At 44.1% G+C, this 19,741-nt stretch overlaps 1 protein-coding gene across 2 annotated transcripts in view; it reads right to left on the bottom strand.

The window, feature by feature from the left end:
• The window catches only part of GALNT10 (polypeptide N-acetylgalactosaminyltransferase 10), an 80,968-nt gene extending 61,427 nt beyond the window's left edge, over positions 1–19,541 (bottom strand). Inside the window, exon 1 of one of the 2 annotated variants that reach the window (XM_066196889.1) lies at positions 19,262–19,541. In XM_066196889.1, the coding sequence (XP_066052986.1) occupies positions 19,262–19,435 (174 nt within the window). In that variant the 5' untranslated portion in view covers positions 19,436–19,541. Of the gene's footprint in view, positions 1–14,609; positions 15,077–19,261 lie in introns of those variants that run through there. The other variant, XM_066196890.1, reaches the window with a different exon arrangement.
• Between the last annotated feature and the right edge of the window lie 200 nt (positions 19,542–19,741).

Below are 19,741 nucleotides of genomic sequence, written 5' to 3'. Positions count from 1 at the left end.
GAGAACTCTGAGAGCTGCATATGGAATCACATGTTAATGAGGTGTCTACAGCAAAGCACAGAGATTTTCCCACTCTCTCTCAGGATATGGAAAAATGAATATGAATGGCTTATGCAGTGATGAATCAAGCTGTCTGAATTTTGCAAGTCAAGGACATCAGATGCAATTCCCATGTCAATATTCATATGGTCCCTCTCCCCCCACAAAGCCACACATCTGATGTGCAAGCAACGTTTTGTATCCCACATACATGTGAAAATGTCCTTCTGAGTGATTCAAAGCTATGCAGAAAAGACAAGAAGCACGAAAAAAATCTTTAGTTGAAACTATTTAGTTTAATCTTGAACAGAGTAAGTGAAATATCACAAAAAGTTCTGTAGCAGAGGGCCATGCCCTGCTCCGTGATGCACAAACCACATTTCCATATGTTTTCAAAAATACTTCAATTTTTTTTTTTTTAAATGCTGAAGAGCTGTACACCTGCTACAAATTCCAGGTCAACATTTAGTTGTATTTCAAGGTATTTTCAAGTGTCCACCTTGCAGTATTAGCAGTAGAGGGCCAGTAAATAACACCATGCAAGACCATCTGTGGCAATAATTGTTCCAGCCTCCACATGTGCCTTGACTAACATCTGTGCCTGTCTCACAGAAGAATGTTTTCAGCTAGCAAATCCTCCTGAGAAAGGCAGAAAATAAATTTTCTTGATTCAGACACTGAACATTTAATTCCTAAAACTTTATTTTCAACATTTCCTCGGAATACAGGGTATGTAATATTTAGAGCTGCTGGCTTCCAGGAGACATTTGTCAGAGCCCATTTAGAAGCGATAACGTCTAAAACATCTGCAGCTGGTTATAATGTATCAGGAAAATAAAGTTGTCTGGCCTTAGCACGGTGCTGGTGTTTAAAGGGGAAAAAAAAAAAACCCCAAACCATATGTCTGCTCTTAGTTTAGTCTCAAGCGATCCATATTTCATAAGGTAAGTTACCATTAATTTTTAAACTCCTATGAATTGAATTCTACTAATTGGACTTCTTGGGGTTTTATAAAAATGCTTTAAAAAACAACCCCTTAAAATTCCCCAAATCCAGCTGGTTTTGATTGTAGCAGTCAAACACCCATAATCTTTCTGGTAAGAGGAGCAAGCTCCAGAAGTTATCATAAAAGTGCCACGGCTAAAATACTTCCCTTGGCTTCTCCCCCAGAAATAAGTTTCCTGCAATTGTTTTATTCAGCTTATCACCATTATGGGTGCATGAAATGACATCCCTTCCCATGTAATTTACATTGTGGGTTTTAAATTTAAACTTCATCTCAAATAAAGAGTGGCTTACTGCTTCAAACGAAGTACATGAGAGCAGGGATTTTAAATCAGTCAGGAACTCACTTTTGACCCACTCCCTCTGAATAAAAGCCATTCAAACAAGGTGACAGGATTTTCCTGCTGCAAAGGTTCTTGAGCTGCTGTTCCTATGGCCCAGACAGGCACTCCTGAATGTAATGGCCAAAGCCAGCTTAAACAACTTGTGCTCCAGGTAGGCAAAAATGCTCAATTTCAATAGCAAATGTTCAGCCCAGTTTTGTGGCCTGTGAGCACAGCTCAGCATTCCTAAGGACACTCCACCAGCCAGATCCAGACCAAGAGCGCTGGGAGAGTGATGTACTGCAAATGGAAATCCTCTAAACAAACACACAACTTGTGCTCCAGATTGCAATGAAGTGGTCCAAAAACTATGTAAGTCTTCCCCAAAAACTTCATCTTCCCAATAATTGTTATTTTGTGGGTCAGAGAGCAGCAACTGTTCACAGAGCAGTGATGCTGCCTTGTGTTTTAAATGCAAGCAGCTCTATAAACTTCCTTTTACTTCTGCTGCCCTGGAGAAAACACCTCTCACAAACCAGGCGCATCCGCAAAACACTCTCAAAAACAGAGCAGAAACAGAGGAGCAAGGCTTGTGCTAAAAACCTGACCTCTCTGGGTAAGATGTTTAACAAAGGAATTGCCCAGCACAGTGATAGAAGAGGCTGAGCACAAGCTATTTTGCCTTCAGACCTCCTGGGAAACTTAAGGGAGATAAACAGCCCTGTCAAACTTTGTTATCTTAGGAAAAGAAACATTTTTCTCAGTGCCACAGATTAATGCACTCACTGCCTTCACTGCTAAGACTCTGATCTCAGTGCAAAGTTTGTAAGAGCTGCCTCTCATCCTTCTTTCCGAACACAAAAGACACTTAAAGGTTTGTCTTCTGCTTCCATGTGCTCCACAGCTGCAGTTTCCCAGTAATGCTTTTGCTGACTGATTCCTCAGCAGGCTTTCCCATTTCCTAACAGTAATTGCACAGCAAACATGGACACAGTCATCCATTCCCACTGCTGAACTTTTAATAAGGAAAGATAATTACACAGCTTTGGATACACCAGAAGATCGCAGAGCAAACAGAAAACAATTAACATTTCACTTACTGTAAAAGATGACGTACATGACTACAGTGCTCTCTATAACCACACATCTGTTTTCAGGCCAAGTTCTAACCTGAAATGCTCGTCCAAATTCCAGTCAGAATTGGAACATCAACTTTATCAGCTCTTTCACAGCTGCTCATGGGTCCCAGCAGAAGCAATATAAACTGAAAAGGTTCTGATTTAATTTTTTTTTTTTAAACCTTTTGCAACTTCATAGAGCTGAGCAGCAAAATGCCAAAGCCAACTGCAAGCTCAGGAAGACACCTGTGCACTGACTTTATCTTGGAACCAGCAGCCAAGGTTTCCCAACACTGGCTGAGTCAAGGGGACACTGATTATCATCTTCCTGCAGAAGGTAACTACACTAGCCAGGAAAAGGTGACAACTCCACTCGAACTCCTCCAAACTACCTGCAAAATGCAAGGACATAATCTGTGCAGAACTTGGATTTGCAAAGGAAGCAGAACCAGAGCTCTCTCACAAACACGTATTTCAAGATAAGAACTCCATTGCTACAGAAATCCACTTCCCTCCAATACAAAGCCTTTTCAGTTTGACACACAGAATATTTCTGGTTGCAGCGTGCCTTTCAAACACTAAAAGCCTAATTAAAACCCAGAACAACAGCACCCAATCCATGTCAGTGCATATATCTGAAGTCAGGACGGGGCTCGGCTTTGAGGCTCGAAGCACTGTTTTGGTGGCAGAGAACCATCTCTTCTCCCAGAGTGTGGCAGGGACAGACTCAGGACAGCACAGCTTCTCTTTCTTTGGCATTGCCACCTCCAGATCACCTCAGCAGCACACTGAATACTTGCAGCACCACAGCTGGGTGAGCAAACTTGCCACACAGTGCAATTTTTCTGTATGATTCAAAATCTACCATCTATGGTCACCCAGTCTTTTAGAAGCAGACACAGGTTCTGCAAAACAAAACAAAACAAAACAAAAGCATTTTAGACGGCTCTTAGTCCTTGTCTTATGCAGCACTACCTGCTCTGGCATACCCAGGGATTTTGGAAGTGCCCTCCAAGGCACATGAAACATTTGTTTCCATTACTCCTAAAGAACCACAGCTACACAATCCCAAAATCCTAAAGAGTGATGCAACAGCAGTGTCAGTTCACAAAAAGGCAAACTACAGCAAAAAACCATAATCGTCTGTTTATTTGAACTTATCTGTAACCCAAAAGCAGCACAATATTACTTTGTAACTCTAGCAGGCAGTAGATCAACTTTGAAAGGAATGCGCAGCCAGCTTCCAAAAGACTTCTAGAAAATGCCTGGAACATTTTAATAACTTAATTCTGACTTAGAGAAATCTTTAAATAAGAGAGCATTTAGAAAGCATTTTCAGAACGATCTGGAATCCTGTGGAATGTGTTAAGGCCGCCAAGGAAGCCTGTTTTGGCTGAGCTGAGATCAGTCATGACTTAGAAAGGGAAAGCAGCAGTCAGAAGCAGCCAGCATCATCCAAACCTGAACACACAACTTATCTGCCGTGTCAGTATTTGCCTCCAGGATCGCCCCTGCCGCTCTTTTATCACTTCATTTGAGGAATTTGCCCTGCTTTTTCCACAAAGATGGCATTACCCAAATCACAGTCATACAGGACTTGACTTACAAGAATTAACTGCTGCTTACTTTTGCGCCAGCAAGCCACTGCTAATCCGTGCTCCAGCAAAAAAGCAAGTGAATTAGGTCAAGGGAGCTTAAGTGTTGCATAGCACCTTATATCCACAGCTCAGACAGCACCTCCTCACCCACCAGCAAGAGCAGACAACAGTAAGTCAAGTCCAGATGGCCAAAGGGTCTTTGTCTGGATACCAATGAACTTTCCTTTACTCTTTAAAGAAGGCTTAGGTCTTGAAATGCCTTATCAAGTACTTATTTGGAGGAGATTATACCCTGCTTGGTGCTGTGCTGTAACTTCTTTTAACTATACCCTTTCTGAAGTACAGCCAGCCCCCTTCTAGCAATAGAAATGATGATAGAAATAGATGGAGCAGCAAAAGCTACAGCAGAGATACCTTTCTCTGTCTGAGAGTTGCCCATCCAACCAATGCCCCTGTTTCTGGATGGTGCCTTACACTGCAAGGTACCAAAACACTTCAGTGTTTACAGTTTGTTATAAACACACAAAAATGTTTACATAACAGACATTTCCTTTCAAGCTGCAAACCAGGAGAGAAACCAGAGCTATTCTGACACACGAAAGCCAGAGAGAGGACACACAATTATTATCTCAGAGTGCTGCTCTAGGGCAACCACCTTCTGCATCAGCTGCACATTGACCTGCTGAGCCAGAACGCAGCTTCCACCTTGGAGCTGGGTGGGAGCATTAGGAGCAAATACTCGACCCCACAGACGTGAAACATCCCCCTTGCTGACTCCACAATGAAAAAAACCAAGGCCACTCAGGCAATTCCATTAACACAGATTAAGAGTTCTGTCAAGCACTGTGTCAGATTCACAGGATGCCAGCTTCTAGTACACAGCCCATCAGCTTTCACAGGGTTAGTGCCAAGTGTTTGCCCATTGCAGCCCACTCTCTCTGCTGGGTTTGGGATTAGGATGCTGCCTGAGGAGCAGATGAAGGAATGGAGGTTTCTAAATCCCTCTGGAGAGCTGTTCTGCAGTGTGTTTGCTAAAGAGCCTGTTTGATGCTTCCACTGTTGTGGCTGCAGATCACAGAAATCTCTTACACGCTCGCCATGGATCGCCCAAGCCATTCTGCAGACCAGTAAGGAGGAAATTTTCATAGCAAACTGAAGCCAAGATTATTTTGAACCACAAAGGACACTTAAAACTCCAGGAGCTTCAAGAAACTAGATATCTTTGCAACTGCTGTCTCTCCCTCCTTGCTTCTTCAAGTATTTCTTAATCTTAAGATCTTTTGGAGGAGGTTCACTGTTACACAAAGAGTTCAGCCTCATTAGGTACTAAGCAGAATTGCTAAAGTCAACATTAAATGCATAAACCCAGACATGCAATTAAAACCATGGGTTACATTTCATTAAATTTTAAGAGTACACTATAACCAGTGAGTTTTCAGGGTCTTGTCTGTCTCCTCTTTTGAGGAGCCGCTGAGAGGTTTCAGAGGCTTTAGAAGCTTTGCACCCTGTGATTTCAAACAAGATCCAGGTGCATGATCTGATCTCGTTATTTAAATCCTGACCCTTCTTGCTGACTGCACACAGCACAGAACCAGAGCAGGCTGCACACACACTGAATGGTGATGTGAAGAGCAGCACACGCTGCTCTTGTTTAGGAAGCCAGAACAGAATCCTCACTGCATAATCCAGCAGCTATGAGCACAAGCCCAAACTCATTCACGTTGAGCTGGCAAAGCCCCTAAGCAGGATGGAAGGAAATTTCCTTTGGTATTCTCTTCCCCCTCCCGGGCAGAGATCACTGCAGATGATGAACAAGTCCACAGTAACATCACAACACTTCACCAAGAGCCACAGCTGTCAACATCCTGCAGCAGAAGACAAAAAATCCCAGACAGACCCAATATGAATCCATTACAAATGGATCCAACTTCCACAAGCTTGAAAACATTTTGCTGAAGACGCCCTGTCACTGTGAAGCTGTGACTCCCAAATGAGGTAAGCTGGTGCTCCTCTTGAATGTTTAGATCCTTAACAGTTGTCCAAAACCAAAACGATTAACTATAATCAAGGTTTCAAAGTGAGCTCCTTTCACAGCTCTGACGAACTAAGGAAGAGGAAACTGGATCCATAAATCTCATGCCTGAGCCAGCAGATTCAAGTATGAAGCAATTACAGAACGGAGAGACACCACATATCAGACTGAAAACACTGAAATCTTTAAACACTGGATTCAGTCACCAGTGCAAACCCAGATGTCCCTTTCAGAAATCCATGCAGTACTGGTGACACAATACAAAATCTAATTATTGCACTGCTGAGAAGCTCCTTTTTTTTGGTACAAGTACCAGCAAAAAATCCAATTTTTAAGGTATTTTTTATGAAGCAACTTTAGGGAAGGAAAATAAATACATACTTTCAGTTTGGGTTACTTTATGGGAAGCAGTCTGCCTTTAGGTGTTTTACTTTCTCCCTGCAGACTACTGACTAGGCCTCCTGTGTGCTATAGAAAAACAAATCAAATCTCATGAAGCCTTCACTTTTCCCTAAAGGGCCCAAATAATTTAATTCTGTTTTTCTAATTATCTCAAGAGTTATTCAAAAGCAAGAACTTTACAGGATAGCAAAAAAACCAGACCTAAAACAGCTTTAAAAACACTTAAATATGAGGGAAAACTCTGCAAAAAAAAAGTCAGGTAAATCACAGGTGTATTGAGCTCAAGACAATTATTTTACAACTTGCATTTAGTTAAATATTACTTAGCTTCTTGCATTATTTCTTTGACTATTAATAGCCAAGTATCTACTTTGCAGCAGCAGTTTAATTTTGATACCAGCTGGGTAATTCTATGTAGCAGTCTAATCTATCCTTTTTCTAGTTTTCAGGGATTCTCTAACCTCTTCTGACTTCCCCTAACACAAGTTGTATTGAGCTGCTCTGACAAAAACATTTCAGAGGGGAAAACAAGCAGTTTTCATAAACAAATACTGGCAAAGTTCAAGTACAGCCTTCAACTGTGATAAAGGGAACAGGGCATTTTCATTTTGTTCCCATTTATGTTGAATAGCAAAAAATTTGGAGCACTCCAACGTAAGTGACAAGACATGAAAAACAGGGTGAGGCAGCAGAACATTTTTACAGCACTTGACTGATGACTAACCCATGATGTCAAGGGCTAAATATACAAGAAACTTGAAAATCACAAGGCTGTGCATCTTGCAGCTCAACTTCCAGCTTTGTGTGTTCCCACAGTGGGGTCTGTGGGCACTTTCAGGATCACAATAAAACAACCGGGTAGGACAGGCTTATCACCTGATTTCTCCAGGTTTGGGTACATGGCTTATGTACAATGCTGCCTCAATATTGCACATGAATCACTTGAACCTGCTTGCACGCTCTGGTGCCTGCAAAGAACACAGGGATTTGTTATTTTGCATGGTCAAAGCAGGGAGGTAAAGTCAACTGAGAGCTGTAGCTGCTGCAGCTCTTGAGTAAAAGCTGTCAGTGATCCTTGTGAAAGGTAGCAGGGCTCCATCCTCCTCCTCCTCCCTCCACCCCAGAGCTTTGAACACAAGCACCCAGAGTCCCACATGGCTCCTGCAGAAGCTGGGGCTGAGAGCTGTGCTCTGACCTCAGCATCCTCCACAAGGTGGTCAATGCCAAGGATGGCACTGGGGACAGAAGGAGGTGACAAATGCCACCCTGAACCCAAACACGAGCACACGCCTCATGGGCTTGACTGGCCAGCATTCTGGACCCAGGATGTCAGGTCTGTTTTCTGAGGATCATTCGCTGCCTCAGCCCTTAAATCATGCACGAAAAAGGGTTGGGTACCAAAGTCTCTCACTCCCTGAAGTTCTCAGTTTACCCTGAGCACACAAACACTTGCATTGTGTAACACCGGCATAGTACAAACAGTGATCAATTCAAAGGGAAAACAGTTTTCTGCATGAAGAAGAAATGAAGGGGAACACACAGAAAAAGGCAGCAGTCATCCTCTCAGTTAAACCTCAGTGATTAGGAAGACAGCATGTCAGCTACATACAGATATTTCTAAAAATAACTATTTTCCATTCCTAGCCTAAACCCGACCCACAAACCGCTACGTTTCTCGCGTTCTGTCCATTCAGCTTTTTTTCCACACAACCATATTTCTTCCTCTTCATCCTGCAGCACTGGTCCCACTAATCACTGACATATGCTCCAGCACAGAGTATTTCCTCTGGCATGCTCGAGAAAGCAGCACTGTCACCAGAGCAATATAAGTGCTGGCAAATATGGTCTGTCAGGTTTTGTTTTCAAGGACTATAAAAATAGACTTCACTGCATTAGGCTTGAAAACTCATACCCTCTAGAAATAATTTCTAAAACAAGTTTTCACATGACTTGTTATTGTTTTCAAGTACCCAGAGAGAAAAATCTGTTCTTTTCTATTTAATTTCACGTTTTCAGGTTAAGGCAATATTTGAGTTCTTCTACCCAACTGACAATTCCCAGCTAATTCATCAGCAATGCCAGTGCTCTCTGCTCACGTATTCATGACAGTTCACAGCTTCTCAGATGCATTTCTACCAGGAGCAGCCTCCTATTATAAAAAAATCAGCACTTGAAAAGCCACAAGCCATCAGTTGTTTCCACAGCTTAGGCCTTTCACCCAGGGTGGCCAGTGTTAGTTTGTGCTGGTAACAGCTTTGGCCAAGATGCATGGAAAAGGATGTTGGCACAGATTGAGGATCAAGACACTCTCTTGTTAGTTTGCAATTGCTTTACCAAGGACTCTTTTTCTGTAATCAGCAGGCCCTAAGTTCCTATTTGCAGAAAATATGACAGTACAATAAATGAAAACTCGTTATCTTTTATACAGAGATTCTCTGCAGCAGTCAAAACCAAGGACAACACAAGTGGGACCTTCACACATGGCAGGTAAGACTTTTTGCCATGATCCACATCCCCATTAGCAGAGCACACAATTCACATCTGAGCACCAGAAACAATCTGGGGCACAATGGGTCAAGAATCACATTTCCAAAAATCAGCTGCAACAGCAACAATGATAACCTGGATAGTTCTCTGGTGTCCATACACATAACCAGATAAATTCTTCCAGTTTCTACATCAAAATCCCAGGTCTTCCAATACTTTGCAGATATTTTTGCAGTTTACTTCCATGCCCTCAGAAGCAAGCAAGCAAAATAATCTTCAGAAGTCTCACTCCAAACACTGTACCAATTTAACTTCTTCACTGCTGCGAATAAGACCTGTGAGCAGATGCTGGTTTTCTGAAGGGAGACTTTTTTTCCCTAGGCTAAATTAGTACTTTGAATCAGTTTCCAAAACAGCCACACACACACACACAGAAAAATTAAGCAACATGCAGTAGCAAGATATCCATAGGAGTTTCAAGTATTTCTGACACAGGAAGCCACAGCCCGAAAATCAAAGAGAAGTGGCAGCCAGGATTGCATTTGGTGGATCAGCAAAACCAACGTGCACAGGAGTGGAGGAAAAGAGTTATTCCTTCTTACTTGGCCATCACACATAAAACACTGGCAACAGGCCACTGGGGAGATAAATGAGAAGACAGAAGATAATCAACAGGGTTCACTTCTTTTTGAGATCTCGAATAAGCCGGTTACACAGTGGCTAACATGGACTGACAGGCTAAATTTAAGTGACCTTCTGTAATGTTACAGAAAATTACTTACTCGCCCAATGAAAGCCTTTTACAACATCATTATGTCTGTATTTATCTAGTTTTTGGGGTTCTGATTTCCTTCAGTGATGGAATATATTTTGCTCGTATTTATCTGAGCTGAAATTACAGTCTCTAAGGAGAGCCACTTCCAAGGAGCAGAGTTAAGATTAAAGTCAGTCTGAGCAGAAGTGGAGGAGCTGCTTACTCTTTTAAAAATACTATAAAAACCCTCAGAAAACAAACAAAAAAAAATCTTACAGGTTGCCAGTCCTGGTTGTGGTTATTTTTATACCATACCCTAGATCAAAGTCAGTAAGACTCTTATTTTTCACAGGAACATCATACCCTAAGACATCTTTGAAAACTTTAGTCTAAGTGTTACGAACACTCAAACTCTGTTTCACCTGTTTTATTTATTAAGAAACAGCTCATGCTTATTAGTCCCTGTGAACATTTCTTCTTTGGACTCCATCTGAAGGCTGGGAAACGTTAGGGAAGCTCAAGAAAGAAAAAAAAAACAGTTCTTTGCCATCATGGAGAAAAATTGTTTCCTTGCTAGTGTGATCAACTAGGTAAAAGTAACCTCCCAAATGAATCTGAACACAAATAAAGGCAACTTACAGAAAAACAAGCCAATGTGATCTACCACTGAGAAACAAACAAGACTGGCTACTGGGGGGTTTTAAACATTAGATCTTCTGAATAATCATAAGCAGAGAGAGAACAAAATGACTTCCCTTTGAAAAGTCACCTTAGCTTGCAAACATAGCTGCAAGCAAAGGATTTCAGGCTTTAGGGATCAAGCAGAGCAGAACTTTTCATAGCAACTTAAGCTTGTAAAAAAACCCCAGTTGTTCAGGAGGGCTGAAGTAAGGCAGCTCTGTGTGGAGGAGGAACAGCTGACAGTGTTTACAGATAAGATCTGGTAAAGTCCCAAAACATCACAAGACCTTGACTAACAAAGAAGAAACGCCAATCTAATCAGATTTTTTGAAAGGGAGAATATTCAAACAAGAACATTTCATACATCCAGAAAATCAAAATTCTTGCAGGAGACAGACTGATCTACTGTTATTCTGTGAATCTTTTATTTTTATGACCAAGTAGCTCTACAGCAGGAAGACAGGCTTCATTTACAGGCATCCAAGTTTAAGACACGAGTTCTTTTTGTTTGAAATTTAACCCCTTTGTTGGTCATTATTTCAGTAAACAGCTGCATTTTCCGTGTGTTCAAAAAAATATTCCGACATGCCTCTTGGAAGTTTCACTTCAGCAGTCACCTTGTGATCTGCAACCACAAAGAACAGGACAAGGTCTGTCTCTGAGAGCTACATCAGGGACAGGTGTCAGGTCACTGCTAGATCAGCTACACCTGAGAAACATAAACTAGTGGTGAGGGGAGATGATTTGATCAGGAATTAGTTAACTCTGAGCGGAAGTAATTCTCAGCCTAAGAGGGAAGGACTCACTGTTTTGAAAGACAGTTTTTAGAAGTTGCTTCCTGCTATGTGCCTTAATTGCGAAGGAAAAAACTGTTAAAGCTGAAAAATTAATAAGAAGTTAAGACTGGAAGACAGAGTCATTATTTGGTGATATTAAGAGTGAGCTTCTCCACCAAGCTGGGCAGCACAACACAGTCAAGCCTTCGTAGACTCCATCCTCCTTCCCTTCCTTTGCTTTCTATTTCTGGCCAAGGAAAGAATCAAAATATCCACATGAGTTACACGAGCTTGCTTAAAACAGGGTTTCCATTTTAAACCCTCCAGTTCTCTGAATGTGCTCGTGAGGGACGTGATTTGCAGTAGCTGGCAGCCAGTGTTTCCAGAAAATGACAGGTGGACTAAATAAAACCTTTTTATTCTTGTGAGCTACAGAAAAAATGTGCCATTAATGGTCATCAGCTTTAGAAATACAACTTAGCAAAGTGGGAAGGCATGAAGCAGTACCAGAGGAAACTCAGTGAGTGGGACAGGAGAGACTTTGGTTGCAATAAAAACCAACAACGTTGCTACTGAAGCAAGTTTCTCCCTTGGATATTGGTCGCACCAGAGCATCGCTGATGCTCTAAGTGTGGTTTAAAAGCCTTAATTATAGATATATGCTCCAGGGAGCTCTCTTATAACCCAGAGCTAAGATTACAGAAAATGGAAGAACTGTAAAAGGGGACAGAGAAAGGAGGTAATTATTTAGAAAGAAAAGCAAATTGAAGGACCGAAAAATGGTAGACCTCCCTTCTTTGAAGCTGCAAGTTAAAGCTTTATCAAGTTTATACAAGGGACAATAAGGAGAAATGTCACACAGCCCATTTCTTGTACTTTAGGGGGTGCAGAGCTGCCAGCAGACCTCAGACACAGTAGAAGTTACTCTTCCACCCAGGCATTTGAAAAGGAGGGCTGCCTGGCAACTCTTTGTGCTTGTATTGATTTACTCATCTGTAGCTTTCTCCAATCGTTTGCCAGGCCCTGTAAATCTAACAAAAGAGGCAGAGTCTGACAAGTCAGCCATAATTTGATATCCACTACTACTTATATTCTTAACAAAGCTGTGTAGATAAACACTCTGTTCCTTGTTGCCTATCCATCAGCCATGCAGGATAACACAAATGCAGGAAATACCACCACGGGTGTTGGTTACACTGATAGAAAAGATATCACTGCTGCTGAGAGGACAGCCTTATGTGGAATAAAGCAGGACCAGTAGCACTTACTGGTTCCCTGAGCTGTAAGAAGTCATGACCTGAAGGGAAAACCTCAAGCAGACTCTTCAAGAGATAACAGAGAATATGAAAGTTTTTCCACCACCAAGACAAAAGGCAGTCTGAAAGCAGAACATGATTTTTTTAAAATTAGAAAGTGGGGGCTATTATCTCTGGATTTGGAAATTAAGCATCACACTATTACACTCTTGAAAGTGACTCAGGCACCAGAATTTGTTCAGGAGTCTGTGAAACATGATAAACAGATTCACACTATCCCTGAACTGCTAAAAATCCCCACCGACAGCTTTTGCTTCTGCAAACAATCTGGGGCCTGAAGGCAAGACAGAATGTCATTTATACAACTCTCCAGAAGCAGAGGAATCCCAGGCCAAGCTGTATCTAGAAGGAATATGCAAGTGGTCAAACTGCACTAGGACTGACCAAAATCTTTCTGTCCAGGGACAGGAGATCAGGGTAAGAAAAGTGCAAATGTCAGGCAGAAAGGCTATCCCTGGTTTGACTTCAGAATAGGAACAGAGAGCAAATTAAATTAACAGAAAGTAACTATTCCCAATCTAGCTCAGTCTGACTGAAGCAACATTTAAATAGTATTTAAATGAATGACTATTAAAATAATCATTAATGTCTGCTTGCCATCACAGCAGACAGTTTTTAATACATTCAGCCTTTCCAGTTTTCTAGACAACGTGATCCAGAAAAAAAAAAAAATCTACACACACACACTCAGGTCACTTGACCTGAGGGGACCTACTGCTAATAAAAAAACTTCACGTGCACAAAGTCACTGCAGCCAGCTCTCTCCCTGAGTGTACACAGAACTGTGCATTATTCATGCTGCTACTGAACAGAAGCACTGCTAACTCAGGTTACTCCACAGAGTTAACAGGATGGAAGCATGAAGCAGGATGGACACTAGAGAGTGTCCTCCGATGGCAAATACCACAGCAGCTTTGTTTACACCAGCATTTACAGCGTGCTGAAGTACCAGGGAACTCAGCATGCTGCACTCCGGTTGAGGTGCACTCCTAAAAAATAAAAACCCACCACTGACAGCTCCACTCAAACCCACCTGATAACAAGCTCACAGGCTGAAATGGCTGCTTTCATGGGGAATCAAAACAAATTCCTGCAGCACAATTTTTCTTCTGCTAGTATTTCCAGCACAGAGCAGAATCCCTCCTACCAACTCCGAATGCACCCCGGCAGCTGCCTGCCTTCACCTGGCACAGGAAAAGGCTGCAAACAAACAGGAGCAGCATGCAGATTTGTTTTAACACCTGGATACAATTTCCTCAGAGTTAGGTAGGGTCTGTTCCTACACAGCGTAAGCAAGGTTACAGCTGGCTCCACAAGGAAGAAAATACCGAGTGACGGGAAGGTAAACTGCAGTTCTTTATCTTTTTCTAGTCACAGCTGTACCTGTATTCAAGCAAGAAGTGGAAGGTGGCAGTCTATAACAAAGTCTGGTTGATAACATTTTCCTGCCTAATTTCACCAATCCTACCCGCTGGTAATAAGTAACTTCCTGTTAGTTTTTCAGTCCTTTCAAGTCAAATACCTGGCAGTTATCTGCCAGGAAACTTGTAACTGTGGCTGCTCTCAAATCAGTTGTCTCTTGCAATTTGATTCTTATTCTTTCAGGAAAAACACACAGCTCTGGAGATCACCACATGATTACGGTTTTCACCAGTGACCTAAAGCACAGTTCAGATGCTAGGAGCCAAAAAGTTTTGCAGTAAATATGTTCCTTCCACGAAGAAAGGTCGCTATTGCAGCAATTAAGTGCGTATGGAGCATGCTTGAACAGTGAAACAGAAACACTTTTCCAATAACAGAAGGACCTGCTTGATGATGAAGAACAGAAAATATAACAAACCTTTTATTTTCACAGAGCGTAGTAGACCTACAATACAGCCCATGTTTTCATTCAGTGTTGCTATTACAATGAAGATCACCACAATGAGACCTTGAGCGAAGGCCACTGAAAGCTCTTTCTGAGACTGCCAATCATCCGGTTTCTCTATAAACACTTTCAATGTTTACATAAATGTTTATAAAATATTTTCAAATTCTACTCTGTGCTTTACAGCTGTGAGATGGGCCAGACATCTTACCTTCACTTCAGCTCCCGTTGTCAATCACGAGTGCAGGACACGCTTACCCAGCTCAGGAAACCCCGCTCCTTCCACAAGTGCACTGAAGTGATAAACTTCAGAGCAGCCCACATTCAATCAGTCACTCTTAAAATTAAAACAGGCTTGTTCGGCTGTAGCACTTGCACTCCAGCCCTTAGATGCCGGTTGTTTCACGCTATACTTAGAAAAATAAGCTTTTCAAAGTTTCCCTTTACATCAGCAGACGAATGCCTGGCAAACACAGCTGCCAACACAGCAGTCTCCTGGAGGAGCCAGGCCCCAGACAGGAGCAGCAGCAAGGCTAGGACACGACCAGTCTACTGCCAGAGGAATGTGCCTGTGAGGTACAGCAAGCCAGCTGTCCTATTTCCCTCAGGCTGGCAGAGAGCAGAAAAGGTTTACCCTCTAACTTTTCCCAAGCCGTTCTCCACCCTCCCCAGCCCTGGCAGCACCGAGCCTGTTGTACAACAAATACCCTATTCCTTATTAGCTTTTTCAATTGCCTGACAAACCTCACAGCTGCGCCCAGGTCAGGGCAGCAAAGCCCATCCCCTTCCCACAGCTGAGGAAGACACGAGCAGCATCACTCCCCACTCAGATCATCACCAGGGCTGCACTTTCAGCCACGCTGGCTGGAAACCTTAGGCTCAGCGGCACTAAAGCCCAAGTTTATCGCTCCAAACTTTCCAAGAGCAGCAGCCTCCCAAGTCATTTTTCAATCCCAAGTCTGCAGGTGGTTTCTCATTGCCAAGGAAAGCAGCAGGAGGGTGTACCCCACATCACTCCAGCCGGCCGGCAGCAGAGGGCACCACACAATCACCGATGTGATTTATACACTTCCATCACGCTCCCGAGTTAATTTATAGAGCACAAATTACTGCTACAACAAGCTACAGGGCGACTCCATAAAGCATTCATCATATCAGATAAAAACGCACTGCCACGAAAGGCAGCTAATTTGCTACAGTGCTTTTAGCCAGCAATTCAAAGAAAAACCGTCAAGCTTAGTATCTCTGCGAGCTCAAATGCCACATTCCCAGAACAGCAGGTTTCACACAGAGTGCAGATCCCCAGCCTGAACACAGAAGTGCAGAGCAGCAGCTCTGCAGAGCACTGGAAGCCACGTAAATACTTGCGTTAGCCCAAGCATAAACCACCAGCCCACAGCCTAACTCATGCAGGGTTTACACACTGCAAAGCTACATCCACATCAATTAAACATTTCGGCTGAGGATGCTCAGCAGCCTCTGAGGCAGACAGCAGAGATCCAAGAGACAAAAGGAATAGCTGCATTCCTTTCGCTTCTTCCTACCCCCACACCCACAGATCGTATGTTTTTACTTATTGAATAGTTGTTAAAAAAAGAAAAAGATGAATCCACAGAAAAGTCAATCTGCATTCCGTGAGCACACGGCGACAGGCGTAGTGGTGAGCAAACAGTACAGTCATGAAGTCAAAGCAGCTTCTGAGCTGTCAGCAGAAACACTTCAGTACCACCACCCCCATTTACAGCCAGACCTGTTACACACCCCAGGAAAAAAGGACTTCCCAGATCATCTCCTCTGCCGAGCCACAGAGTGACAGGGGCCACTTCTGAGCACACAGCAGTTAAGTGAGGACTAACTCAAAGCCTCAGCTTTTCTAAGGAGATCTGCAGAACGACCTTGAGGCCAAGACCTTGATGACTTCTCTCCATTTCTCCTCTGTGGAGCGAGAAGCACCCACAGAGCTGCAAAAGAACAAACCCAAAGGCAGAAGGAAAGAGCAGAAATCTCACCCTCCTTATTAAAGCAAGACACTATTTTCAGCCACCATAATGTTTCCCCTGAACATGTAAATACAGAAGCAATTAGCTGCCTAGGCACTTCCGCAGAAACCATTCAGAATGATTTTTCCTAGAATATATTTACATCGTTTCTGATTGCTTAATTTTCTGACACATTTGTTTCAGGCACTAGAAAGATTAAATAAAGCCAAATCAGCTATAGTGATGTATATTGCCATGTTATTAATGGTAACATACAGCACAGACAGAAGTGGTTTCAAACTTCACAATTTTAGCATCACGACAAGGTTCTAGGAATTGTTTTATAGCTTTAATTCAGCTGTTTCTTAAAACCTTTTCCCCCCTTCTGCTGTTACTCTGAGGGATAAAACTACTGACTGAAACAGCAGACACCATTTAAAGAGAAAGAATGAGCCTGGACAGAGATTTCATTGAAAAGCTCAGTTCTGAAGTACATAGGAAATGTCCTCAGTTCAAAGATTAGCCTGCACAAAAAGGCAAATTAGAGCCAGAAACAGAAGGAAATCTTTTCTGACTGCTCTGAATATATTTTTTTCATTATATTCTCTCCTATCATCTGGAGGTTTTGTTTTAAGAAGTCAGCTCCAGAAACAAGACAAACAGCATATTCATTTACAAGCTGGAAGCTGATTATTAAAGTACAAAACCCATGAATGCTTGTCGGGACCAAGGAAGGGAGGCTGGAACCATTGATTGTGAGGATGCCCAAAAAACGCTCTGCAGTCAGCTAGCAGATACCTCTATGACAACAGTAAAACAAACCCACACAACTAAACAGAAAAACAACATCACATCTGAGTTGTTTTTATTCTGCTTCATCTGAAATTATTTTTACCAAGACAGCCTGTTGTCCTTCAGGCTATGTTTTCCCTTGCTCAATGTAACTGGAGCTATCATTGCAGGGCCAAATCATTCAAAAAATAAGCATATGACACAAATATATCTTCACTCACAGACCCCCTGCAGCCCATAACTCCACGTTAATTAGACTGGAAGATGAAGCCTTCAGCCCCAAACCCAGCAACTCTGATTTACAGAAGCGCAGAGAGGTTTTACTGTGAATTTTCCTGCGTGCTGCACAGGCGTTTCCTGCCCAGCTCCACACACCATCAAAACAAAAGCAGATCTCTCAAATCACTGACAGCTGCCATACTTTACAGAGACATAAAGAAAAATGGAGCAGGCATTGTGTACAACACGGGCAGCTGAGGATACCTAAACACGGAGAACACTGCAAGGACACAGAAATCAGCTGATACTGCCTTCTTACACCCACCCAAAGCCAACAGTACAAGGACAATTTTCGAAGACCAAAACCATAAAAACCAACCTGTCACTTTGAAGCCTCCTAAAAATAATTACCAACTTTCTCCTCATTACTTCTGGGGGACGCATGATTTTTTACAAAGGTCTTCATTTTGCCCTAACACCACGCCGCATGAAGCTATGGAGCAGGGCTTGATTTTTACCAGTCAAGCAAAACAGATTCCCTGCATCCCACAGAAATACAAGCATAAGGCAGTAACACCAGGAACTCCAGGCATGTAATGATCACGTCAAAAGGACTTCTGTGCGGATATGAGGATCTGCTGCAAATTTATGTTTTATGACAGTCAACAGCTGATCCCTTTCCCCAATAGCATGAGACAGGAGCATGGTTTTATCCAGACTTACACTAAAAAGCTTGAATTTGAAAAACTGTTTCTTGGGGGAAAGAAGAGCTCAGTCCCAGTTTGAGGACAGCTCTTTGAGAGCCTTCTCTCCCTCAAAGCAGAAATTGTCACAGCAGGTTTCTCCACCTTTATGGTGCAGCTACAGCAGGAAGTCTCCAAGGAGGGAAAGATTTAGACAACTAAGAGTTTTAAGTGGTTTTGAACAAGCAGTGCCTTTTAGAGTGGCAGCTGAACTGATAGTTACACAATGACATTTCAAGCTTTCAAGTCCCAATCATTCTTAATGGCACAAAGCTAAACCCAGAAGGGGACAAAGCAATTACACAGCCAAAAGTAAGTGCAGCTAAACTGCGCTTCCAAACGTCTAATTTTGGTGATCCAACCTTCCTGACTCACACGCTACACAGACAGGTTTGGCTGTTAAATTTACTACTACACCAGTGGGACAGGAAAGGAATGCAGCCATGTGTTGCAACATCCTCAGGCCACATATCCGGCGGGCATCTCCTGCCTCTCAGGGAGAGTTATCCGCTTCTCTTTTCCCAAAGGAGCATCACTGCACTGACATAATCCTCCGGCTCCACCTGGCACTCTCCGCTAGCCCTCGCCCTGAGCTCTGCGGGGACGCGGAGAAAGTAACAGGTGATGTTTGCGTCCCACACCTTTCCAAGGCAGGTGAAGAGAACTGGCACGGAGGCACACCCTTGGCAAACGGAATTGCTATTCTTTTTTTGTGCACGGATGGGACCAGCTCCCCTTCCTCACTCCTCGGCGCAAGAAGCGAAGACCTTGCTTTATTCCCCTACCACGCTCAGCCGAAAAAAAGGCAAGGAGACCCTCCCGACCCCGCACCCTTGAATTGCCAAGGAAGTACTCGCGCTCCCCCTCCAACGCGGCCACAGGACACGTAAACCAGCTCCTTCCTGGGGACCACAGGAGCCCACCCCGCCTTCCCTCCCTTGCCCCCTCCTCTCATGGGGGCGGCCGCCGCTTCTCGCCCCCCCTGCTGCACCGAGCTCCCCTCTGTGATGGGGAAGGGTCTCGCCCAGCCCCGTCCGACAGCGGCTCCCACGGGAGCCCCCCCGACCCTAACCCGGCGCCCCCCCCCGGCACACCCGGGGCCGCTCAGCCGCCCCAGCCCCGCCACTCACCGGCGCCTCGCCGGCCGCTGCCCCCGCGGCGGCCGCCCCGTCCCCGCCGGCCGCGCCGCCGCCCTCCAGCTGCCGCTCGCGGTACAGGGACCAGAGCCCCACGTTGGGCAAGAAGACCAGGGCGGCCAGCGCCAGCCCCACCGCCTGCAGCAGCCGCTTCTGCTTCCGCCGCATCGGAGCGGCTGTCCGGGAGCGGGCCGAGCAGCGGGACGGGGATGAGGAGCCGGCGGTGCGGAGGGAGCGCGGTCCGGCCGCCCCCGCCGCGCTCCCGGAGCGCAACTTTCCCCCGCGCTCGGCGGCGGCGCCGGGCGGCAACTCCGGCACTTCCGCTCCGCTCGCGCGGGGGGCGTGGCCCGGGAGACCCCGCCCACCGCCTGGGGAGGCCACGCCCCCGTTCCCCGCTAATGACCCTCCGCTAATGACTCCCCGCTAATGACTCCCCGCTAATGACTCTCTAGGAAGGGCGCTCCGAGGATGTCG

Source organism: Chamaea fasciata, unplaced genomic scaffold (genome assembly GCF_029207755.1).
Source record: "Chamaea fasciata isolate MVZ Bird 193981 ecotype frontalis unplaced genomic scaffold, bChaFas1.0.hap1 SCAF_15, whole genome shotgun sequence".
Classification (NCBI taxonomy): domain Eukaryota; kingdom Metazoa; phylum Chordata; class Aves; order Passeriformes; family Sylviidae; genus Chamaea; species Chamaea fasciata.
This window is presented reverse-complemented; position numbering and strand designations above follow the sequence as displayed.